Raw genomic sequence first — 11102 nt, forward strand, 5'->3', positions numbered from 1 at the left:
ATATATTTATGTTGATTTCCACGAACCTCGCTAGAATGAACTCGTTGAAACATTGTCCTAATTATTCTCGGGCTCTCGGAATTAGTTGGTAATGTATTTGGAAAAAGTTAATAGAAGAGAAGAGGCCAGAAAATATATGTATGGAAATTATCTACTGTAGTTACTAAATTTTTATAATAATTTTTTTTCCAAAAAAATGTTTTGTATGGAAAGAATATATATATATATATATATTATATTATAGGGAATTTCTATGGTAGGGGCTTGAAAAAAGAATCCTACCGGTAGGTTTTTTTTTGTGTTTACGATTCGTGAATAGTTTTTGGCGTGATTTTTTTCTTATAACTGTACATATTGTAGTTATTTAGAATATTCTGTAAATTTTCAGAAAATTCTGAATAATTTACAGTGTCGAAAACTAGGATCAAATAGGTTATTACACGCGTGACTAACTTTTTTATGCGCGTGGAAAAACATGTTTGAACTTTGTTTTCGGCACTGTAAATTATTTAGAATTTTCTGAAAAATTTGCAGGATGTTCTAAATAACTACAATATATAATCATAAAAAAAAATCGCGCAAAAAACTATTAATTAGTTAAGAACACAAAATACTCCATCAGTGAGACTCTTTTTCTAGCTCCTACTATATAAACATCTTATATTATAAATGGGTACATTCTTAATAGTTACTACCCATATATGATTACTTTAATATTAATAATTGGATTAAGATCAATGATCCATATTTATAATTGTTAATTAAATTTTGATATTTTTCAAATTTCTGGAAATGTTACATTATGAAAAATGTGCATTTATTATGAAAGTATAATATTGTAAAATTTTTATTTTTCAAATGTATGTCAATTTCTAAATATAGCTAGTGTTTTTTATTGGTTGGAAACATAATTAATTATGAAAAAAAAAAACTAAATTCGAAATTAATGTAGAAAAAAAAATATTTACCTGTTGGTGACTTGCTATACTAAGTCACTATATTGCCACATTATCATAATTATTAGTACCTATCTATGGGTATTTGATATAATAAATTAATTATTTTTTTTATATAAATAAAAAAATGATAACATTAAATAAAGTATTTTTTTTCTCTATTTTGAATGTTGACTTCTTGAAAGAGCTAGATAAAGATTGAAAAAAATATATTTTTATAAGATGAATAAATAGTTCATTATTGTAATAGAATTTTTTTAATTCTAATTATACAAAACATTTTTTTTTGTACATATTTAAAATTCATGAATCTTAACAAAAGAGTCACCATCTAGAAAGAATATACTATTGTGTGAAAGAGCCACCAGGAGCAGTTTCGAAAAGTTCGAAATGAAGCTACGAGAAGTAACGTACAGATCTTTTCTTCTTTCTAAATTTGTTTTTATGACATCTACTTTATTTTATTGGTGGAAAGATCATAAAAAGTCTAGAGAGAAATCAATATATTGTCTTTTTTACCAATCATTAGTCAATATTAAACGTGAAAAAAAGTCGTGCATGGAAAATATACGAGAAATTTGTAAAAATAATATTTTTTTTTAAGTAATTTTATACTTTTTTTGGTAATATTTTGTAAAATAACATTAGTCTAAAATTCAATCAGTTGTCTAAATTTTTCGATCAGCTGTCTAAAATTTTTGACTGCCTGTTTGAATTTTCCGACCATCTGTCTAAATTTTCAACTAGTTGTCTAAATTATGAAAGACAATTTTACGAAGAATTATTCAAACTATGCTAAAGTGCAAGGAACAACAATATCCTTATAAAAGAAATTGTTACTCCACTTAACACCAATTGATTTTAAGATGGAGCCCCAATTCTATGCCTAATGGCATTTCCCCCTCAAATTGTAATATGGTATCAAAAGCAAGTTTGACTTCTGCTGCACTCTACTCTTAACCTCAGTTTGGGACATTTCCAATGTATGTCGATTCATGTTGGATTCTAACCTGTTTCGGATAGCGTGTTGTTTACCAAGAATTTCAGAAACTAGAATTATGAAAGATAAGAGAACTTAGAAAATAAAGGATATAGATTATCACACAAAGAGTTTTACGTGGTTGTGGCGTTAAAAAGCCTTAGTCCACGAGTCAATTGTATTAGAGCTTTTAGGAGCTTAAGTAATGAAGTTTTTCTGAATTTGAGGAGAGTGTATGCTTACAAGAGAAAAATTGGATCATTTTCCCAGTACACAACTGTTCATATTTATAGGCAGTTAAGTGCTCTGGATTTGGGCTGGATTAGTCCGGGCCCACTAAGGGTATAAACACTATTTGCTCCTTGATAGAGGCTTAATACAAATGATTTTAATAAATAAAATACACTAATCAATGCCCACTGGCCCTGCTTGAGTGTAACCACGCTATAAGACTGACAATAGTATGCAGCTTCAGTCTGGTTCGCGTGGGCTTCGAAGGAGATCCAGGGGATAGGATCCGTAAGAATAGTGGCAGTACAATCCTGCAATGACGGCGTACATTCCATATGTAACATCTTCTGCAAGTTAGTTGTGGGGACAAAACTCCGCGCTTCTCGGAGTGCTATCAGCATCGAGGGCAACTTATCACCCCCAACCTGGGTGCCTAGTCCAGGTTCATTTACTAACATTCCTCTTCATTTACCAAGACCCTGGTTCGTTTATCAAGATCCGGGTTCGTCCACTATCGTCCTAGTCCATTTTTAGACTTGGAGGAAACGATATCTTCATTGCACCCCGGGAGACGTTGGACAAAGGGTCCGGGAAGATGAAACATGCCAACTTCACGGTCTCGGCTTCTATTCCGGGACAACGTTTGCGCTTTAATGATACTTAGGCTTCCAAATCTCACTCCTTCCTCGACTATTGGGCCTGATTTGGGCCTTAAATCCCTTCAGGATGCCCTGCGAACCCAATATGCGGATCTGCGAATGAAGGGAGGAACGGGGATAACATTTACCCCCCCAAGCCTTCATCTATGCTCGCGCAATGAAGGTTTGCTTCCTTTCCCAGATCAATTCTCGACATCCCGGTTTGTTCCCCATGAGATGGGTCTGCTTTCGTGGGAGATTGATTGCTGAGAACTTGTATAAAAAGCATTTGCGTTAACATTCCTGATCAAATCCCAATGGCCCGGTTCATTTACCAGACCCCTGGTTCGTTTACCAGGGCCCAGGTTCATTTACTTCAAGGTCGTTTGGATGACCCTCGACCTTCTAGTTTCATCATGCTACAGACACATGTTTCCCTATAATTGATGTGTCAATAATACTCGTGCCTGGCAGGTTAGGAGAAGATCTCTCGGTTATCGTGTTGGCAACCAAAAGTTAGCGTAAATTCTGAAGCGCCCCATCTCCACGAACAGATCCTTTAATATTTATGCATCATTGATGATCGTTGGACATGAAGACTTTTGAAATTACTTCCCTTTGGATCGTTGGATCTGGGTGGCGCAGATCGTGACTTGGGGAATCCGCAGTCAGACACTCGAGTGGGCTAATTAAAATCCCTACATGATCTAGGACCGTCCGATATGGGGGGTCGTTCTGAACTGTTAGATCAAAACACGTTTTTGCTCCTTATAAATAGTCCTAGACTTTCATTTAGAAACTTTACGCATTCTGAATGAACGAACCCACAGAGAGAACTTTTATGTCCGAGCTTGCCGACAAAATTCTCTGTCAATTACTTTGTCTTCATCGTCGTCTTTTTACTACGCGTCTAATCTCTGCCTCCTTGCATGAAAGTGTGATTTCGGCTCGACCGTTGGAAGAACTTCAGTGTTGCCTCCGCTTGTTCAAGACTGTGGTTATGCCGTCATTGTCGCCGAAAATACATCATCCTCCACAATCAGCACTTTTCAGTAAGTTTTCCAAACCTTTTACTCATGTTTTCTCGTGCTTATCATTTTGTTATATTGTTGTTATAGCTATAGGGCTGTTAGAGCCAGGGGAACCGTTTAGGGTAGCTCTGGGTGTATTAGAATAAGAGAACAAATTGTCTTGGTTGTCATTGAACAAGCGGTAAGAGGCTGACTTGGGAAAGCTTTAGAAAAACTCTTCTTATTTGTTCCCGATCAGGGTCCTACGGATCTTTGGTGATCCCAGATCTGATCCGGAGGGGACTCTTCCAAGAAATTCGTAGGAGAGCCCCACACCTTAACCAACCTTTTTGGGTTTTGGTGCTAACTGCTTGGTTGTTTGCTTTGTTCCCTTTTGTTCCCAGATCATCAGCCATGAGTCACGGTGTCACCCTCCTTCCAGAAGAGTATATCCAAGTGGCCCCTTTTGTCCAGGAAGGACATAAACCCCTTAGTGGCAACATGTGGGAGATGGACGGAGAGAAGAACCTATTCTGGAACTACCGGGTGTTGGATATCCTGGAGAAGCATTTGGGCGTGGAGTCGACTCCCGGACTATTTTATAACTGCCTAGCCAGGAAAAATAAAAAGGCCCACACCAGCGCTAGCAAGTTTAGGGCCTGGAGCATGGGCCACATCAGCGTGGGAGCCACTCTCCCGCTCCATGATTATTTCGCGCAATTCCTGAAGTTCGTGGGGATCGCGCCTTTCCAACTTCTGCCCCAAGCTTACAAACTTCTTGCGGGATGGCGCATTTTCTGCGTGAAGATGGGAATCCCGGAGCCGACCCTAGCAGAGGTGATGTACTTCTACAAGCTGGAGCCACAGCTTAATGCCAAGGATGAGACCCGGGATGGCTTCTACAGACTGAAACCCTATGGAAATTATCCTGCCCCCACTAGTTCCTAGAAGCATCCCCCGGATGTCAAACATTATTGGTTCATGACATCCGGGTTCCTCTTGGATAAGAATCCCAAGCTGGTGCTGGACTTCCAGTGACTGAGTAAGTAATCTCTTTTCCTCTTAGTTCAATTCATTCTTTTCATTCTTATTGTTATCCGCTTTCGACTTACAGTCCCGGATGACAGGACCCTATGCCCAGACCCCTCTCACCCAATCAATCCTTGACTGGAAGAAGTTCTATGCCACTTTAAGAGCGGAAGATCTGGACGTAGGAGGCTACGTAAACATCAACAACCTACGAGTGGTTGGGATGCTGACGGGCAACCAAACCATCGTGGCCCCCAACCTCCGGTGGCTACAATGTGAAAAAGACCTAGCCTTGAGGGAGGAGCTGGCTCTCGTCCATATTGAGGCCGTGAAGGCCGCGGCCCGGGTGTACGTGGTGAAGAAGAAGAGGGAGCAGGGCCAACGAATGGAGAGGGCCGCCTCTGAGGAGCTGGATTCCCTCTTTGAAGAGGCTCAGTCGAACACAGGGGCTCCCAGGGCTAGTATATCGGGGCAAGTTAATTCATCTTTGCTTTTGACTTATGCTCCCCATTCTGGGGAGTTAGTTAAGGATAGACTAGTTTGCCGAGGCCACCGGTTTTGGGTCGTTAGAGAAATGAGACCTTCAACCCCCATCCTTGTACACCCCGAGACTTTCATGTACTCGTCTAGGTTCCTTCAATATGGTAACTTCCTGGACCTGGACGACATGGGAGATCGAATTCATTCCTTTGCTTTAGGAGAATTGAGTCGAGCCTGAGTTCTAGATAAGGGTTCGTCCTGGAGGACCTTAGCCTAGTTTTTCTTTTTAATCACTTCTTATCCTCATTCGTATACTTTGCTGACTTTCTTTATGTTTGTCTATTTCAGAATGTTCCGACATGTCTAATCTTGTGGCCAAGATGAAGCAAGCCCTTGAGGCCCGGGCGGCCAAGGCCAGGGCGTCGGCCAAGAAAGCCGCTAGAAGCGCGCCCAAGAACAAGGTGTTGGGCGTGATTCTTGGGGGCTCGGTGCCGGAGCTGAATATAGTCGGGGATGCCTTAGCTGCGATCCCTATTACAGCGGTTCCTACTGAAACCATCCTGCCCCAACTTGTTCGACCTCTGGTAATTGACCTGGAGCAGGAACCTCTGGCGAGTCGGGGCTCCGAGAAGTGGGTTGCGGACTTGGCTGCGTGTGAGTCCGCGAACCGAGCGAAAAGGGCCAAGACCAAGGACCTTTCCTTGGCTGAGAATTCTTCCAGGGAAAGCCAGTTTGCCACTTGGGAACTTCCGGAGGCTCCCATGCTCCCTATCAATCCAACTCTTCCCGAAGAGGGGGAGATGATCCTACAGGAAGAACGATCGAAGATGGTGTCCCGGACATGGGAAGACGGCCAGGGAAAGAGGGAGGAGGTTTACCGAGCCCTGATGATTCGGCGTAAGGTTGAGTTCGCCGAGCGTCCAGCTGCTTTCAGTGCTCCTCAGCCGATCGTGGATCGGCTCCTTGCCGATACTGGGTTTCGCCCCAAACTAGGGCAGGACACAGCCCCATTCGCTGCGGACCTGCTGGAACAGGTTGGGACTACCATATTAATATAATTAGTAAAAAAAATATGATTATATATTATTATCATAATAATATTTTATAACATTTAAATTTATATTAATATAATTATTAAATATCTAGTCTTATATTATATATTATTATTATAAATAAGAGAAATTGGTGAAAATGACCTATTTTTTTAAGTGATTTTGCACTCTGGCCTACTTTTGATATTTTTTTACAAAATGACATCTGTCTAAAATTCGACCAATTATCTAAATTTTTCGACCAGCTGTCTAAAATTTTTGACCAGCTGTTTGAATTTTTCGACCACCTGTCTAAATTTTCGATTAGCTGTCTAAATCATGAGAGGCCATTTTGCAAAGAATTATTAAAACTAGGCTAAAGTGCAAAATTACTTTAAAAAATGTCAGTTTTCCAAGGGACCCTTATATTAATGATATTTTATAATATTTGAATTTATATTAATATAATTATTATATATGTAGTCTTATATTAAATATTATTATAATAATGATATTTAATAATATTTGACTTTATATTAATGTAATTGATAAATATATATTTTCAAGTTAGTTTTAAAGGTTTGTTCCGATAAATATTTAGAATAGTCTGTTAAAATTAACAGAATAAACCGTTAAAACAAACAAATTTCATTATCTACACACATTTTATATCAAAAAGATATGTCTTTTTATATGAAAGAGTCGTATAAAGATAATATACACCTCTTTTTTTATAATTTGGGCAAAAGTAATGCTCATACTTAAGAAACTATATATATTTATTGTAAATTGAATTACTTTTTTATTCCCTTATTATGTTGTAATATAATATTAGATTATATTTTAAAAAAAGTACAAATTTACAAGGCGAGTTAAAATTTGTCTTCCATGTTCATGTATTTGGAATTAGTTGGTAATGTATTTGGAAAAAATTTATAGAAGAGAAGAGGCCTCAAAAGGGTAACTCCATAAATTAACCATTTTTCACCATATATTTATAACCATAACCCCTCATTAATGTTTCTCACATTAATGACCTTATAGGCACTTAAAAATACATCAATACCCTTCAATAGATATTAAGCTGTTCTCTCTTTTATTTGTCTTGCACGTACCTAGCAGCCATCGAAATGATCTACTCTCACAAAATATAGCAAACACATATTCTCTCTCAAATCATCAAATCTCAAAGGTCATCACCATTTTTTTGCACCAAGATTTAGAAAGTGACGTTATCTCCCACATTTCTTTTCTTCTCACCCAAGTTGAAGAAGATTAAATAAAAATCATCTCCCAAACTTGAAGAAGATTGAACATTTGATTTGATAATGAGTAAGTATTTTTTTATTTATAGGTTATGGGTGTCTTGTGTAATAGTTTAAATAGAATTTTGGAACTACTATACACTAAAAAAATCTGTGAAAAGAGATAATTTTATGTTGAGATGACGAATTTTCGAATGATTTTCGTAATTTAAGTCACTGTGTTCACACTTTGTTCACACATTATTCACACATTATTCACACTTTGTTCACACTTGGTTCACATTTTCGCAATTTAGGTCACTGCGTTCACACTTTGTTCACACATTATTCACACTTTGTTCACACATGATTCATACTTGGTTCAGACTTGGTTCACGAGTACTTAACACATGATTCACATTTGGTTCACATATGATTTACACTTGGTTCACACATAATTCATTATGGGTTCACACACTGTTCACACACGTTTCACACTTGGTTCACACATGCTTGCTTCACACATTTATTTCTTGTTTCTTTTGGCTAGTTTTACCTAATAACTTTTGGATTTCGAACCTTTTGTCATATGTTATACAGGTCAAACACATATAAATATTGTGGTGTTATATAATGGATCGTGGGAACAAGTTTTGAACGAAGGTTGGTCATTTAGTGCTAAACAAAGCAAGGGTATGAAGGTGCCAAAGACTATCACTTACAATAGTCTTGTTGATCAATTGTATACTTTAATCGGAGCTGACAAGTCTCGTATTGATCTTGACTTAAATGTAATCTATCATTTTGGAAGTAAAGGTATCCCTCCATCTTTAATTAGTAATGATGATGATGTTGCTTTTTTTCTTGATGAGATAGGAACATCTATCAATCATCGGACACCCCTATGTGTGTCTACTATAAAGAAGAGAAGTAATGATCCTTTGGTTACTAAAACACGTGAGTTGTATACTATTCCTCCAATTGAAACCAAAGTGAATGATGATTTTTGCATTGATGGCAATGAAGACAGTTGTGATGATGATAATAATGATGCAGATGGCAATGAAGACAGTTGTGATGGTGATAATAATGATGCAGATGGCAATGAAGACAGTTGTGATGATGATAATAATGATGCATTAAGCTCAGATGATAATGAAAATATTGATAGGTCTACCTCCAATGATGTACTTGTGAAGCATAATTTACAACAGTCAACCTCCAATGAAGTATTGAAGATTCATGATTCCTCAAATAATAGAGGTCGTAAAGTAAGACAGGTTGGTGAAGATAATCTATGGAGTACTCCACTTTTGTTGAATCAAGGGGAAAAAGGCTCTACTTCAGCCCCAACAGCTCAATTACTGACATCTTCTTCGAGTATCAATTCGTGGGAAATAAAAGAGGGTCAAATATTTGAGAACAAGCAAGAGTTGAAGATGAAACTCCATCTTTATGCATTAAAGAAAAACTTTGAGTTTAAAGTAAAGAAGTCTGCGAAAAATATATGGTGTACAGTATGTGTTGATGATAAATGCAAATGGAGGTTGAGGACTACAAAATTGGTTAATTCCAATATGTTCGAGGTTCGTAAATTTTTCGGTGAACACACATGCTCATTGGATGTTCGACATAAAGATCACCACCAGGCATCCCCATGGCTTATTGGACATGTCATAAGGAGAAAGTTTGAGGGTGATGATGTTAATTACAAGCCAAGGTCAATTGAAAAAGATATGAGTTTATCATATGGAGTTCATATGAGCTATGCTAAAGCTTGGAGGTGTCGAGAGCATGCATTGGCTTACATAAGAGGTACACCAGAATCATCATTTCAGAAACTTCCCTCATTTCTATACATGATGGAGCAAAAAAATCCTGGCACTGTTACTCATTTGCAGATGGACAATGAAGGTAGGTTGAAATATTGCTTCATGGCCTTAGGTGTTTCTATAATGGGGTTTAAAACATATATTCACCCAGTTATATGTGTAGATGGAACCTTCTTGACTACTCGGTGTGGAGGTACTTTGTTATGTGCCATGGGACAAGATGCTAACAAGCAAATATATCCAATTGCATTTTCAGTAGTTGACTCAGAGAATAATGACTCATGGTTGTATTTTCTACTGAGGTTGAAGGAAGCGATTGGTGAAGTGGGAATCTAGTATTCGTGTCTGATAGACATACTAGTATAGCAAGTGCCTTGACTAAAATTTTTCCTGAGGCACACCACGGTGCTTGTATACATCATGTTAGCATGAATATCCGTGCGAAGTTCAAAACTGACCATTGCCATGAAGAATTCTTCCTTGCAGCGAAAGCTTATAGAAAGCGAGAGTTTTTACGCCATTTTGAGAAGATTAAATTCAAAGATCTTGCAATTGCTCAATACTTAGAGAATCAAGTGGGTTTTGAAAAGTGGGCTCGTTCTTTCTTTCCTGGTCATCGATATAATTTAATGACTACAGGTATTGCCGAAAGCTGGAACAATGTCATTGCTGAGGCACGTGGGTGGCCAATTACTTGTCTCATGGAATTTATGAGGCACACTTTACAAAAATGGTTTTTCGAGCGTCGAACTGCAGCATCAACGGCTACAAGTCCTCTTGCCACAGAAGTGGAAGCTGATTTGCGAAAGTTAGCAGACAAGTCCACTACCTCGTTCTCTTTTCCGTCTAGTTAGTATGAAATAACAGTATTGGATGGTGATCTTGATGGAGATGTCGACCTGAGGAGGAAAACATGTAGTTGTAGAAGATTTGATTTGACAGGTCTTCCTTGTGAACACGCTCTAGCTGGTGCTCGAGATCGTGGCATTAGTCCATATAGTTTATGCTCCAGATTCTACACAGTTGAAGCGTGGTTGTCATCCTATGGTGGATCTGTATATACGCTGGGTAATGAAGAATCTTGGGTGATACCAAATGACATAGGAAGTATGATGATAGCTCCTCCTTTAGTGAAGCAGAAGGCTGGTCGTCCAAAGAAGAAACGACGTTTATCAAAGGGTGAGAAGAATAGCAAACAAAATAGATGTAGTAGATGTGGTGTCCTGGGCCACAATCGAGTGACGTGCACCACTGTTTGTCCCCCACCGTCTAGACATGCTTAGTTTGTACTTTTATTATTTTACTTTGTACTCTTCAATTGCGGAATTTGAATTTTTAGATCGGTTCAGTAATATGACTTTTTGTGTTAAAGTTTGTTGTTTCGGACACACCTAATTCATATTCACACGTAATTCACACCTAATTCACACATAGTTCACACATTATTCACACATATTTCACACGCAGTTCACACATAATTCACACATAATTGACACCTGGTTCACACCTAATTCACACATAGGTCAATCCCGATTCACACATATTTCAATCTTGATTCACACTTAATTCACACCCAATTCATGAGATGAAGTTGACATAGTTTCTTCATACATTCAAAAGTAAGATACATATATTTAAATAAAAGACAACTATGGTTGTAAGTTATGGTAAA

General features: G+C 37.9%; 2 protein-coding genes and 1 long non-coding RNA gene across 3 annotated transcripts; all 3 read left to right on the forward strand.

Moving 5' to 3' along the window:
* Positions 1–7601: 7601 nt before the first annotated feature.
* On the forward strand, positions 7602–8432 carry LOC133821016 (uncharacterized). Its single transcript, XR_009887263.1, has 2 exons — positions 7602–7686; positions 8199–8432. It is a non-coding gene; the product is annotated as an uncharacterized LOC133821016 (long non-coding RNA).
* Positions 8433–8502: 70 nt separating this feature from the next.
* LOC133823803 (uncharacterized) lies at positions 8503–9766 on the forward strand. The gene is made up of 2 exons (XM_062256652.1): positions 8503–8528; positions 8770–9766. Exons 1-2 carry the CDS (start codon positions 8503–8505, stop codon positions 9764–9766), a joined length of 1023 nt encoding a protein of 340 aa, XP_062112636.1.
* Positions 9767–9858: 92 nt separating this feature from the next.
* LOC133823804 (uncharacterized) lies at positions 9859–10713 on the forward strand. The gene is made up of 2 exons (XM_062256653.1): positions 9859–10279; positions 10373–10713. The coding sequence occupies exons 1-2, from the start codon at positions 9859–9861 to the stop codon at positions 10711–10713; spliced, it is 762 nt and encodes a 253-aa protein (XP_062112637.1).
* Positions 10714–11102: the final 389 nt, after the last annotated feature.

Source organism: Humulus lupulus, chromosome 3 (assembly GCF_963169125.1).
Source record: "Humulus lupulus chromosome 3, drHumLupu1.1, whole genome shotgun sequence".
In the NCBI taxonomy this organism is placed as follows: domain Eukaryota; kingdom Viridiplantae; phylum Streptophyta; class Magnoliopsida; order Rosales; family Cannabaceae; genus Humulus; species Humulus lupulus.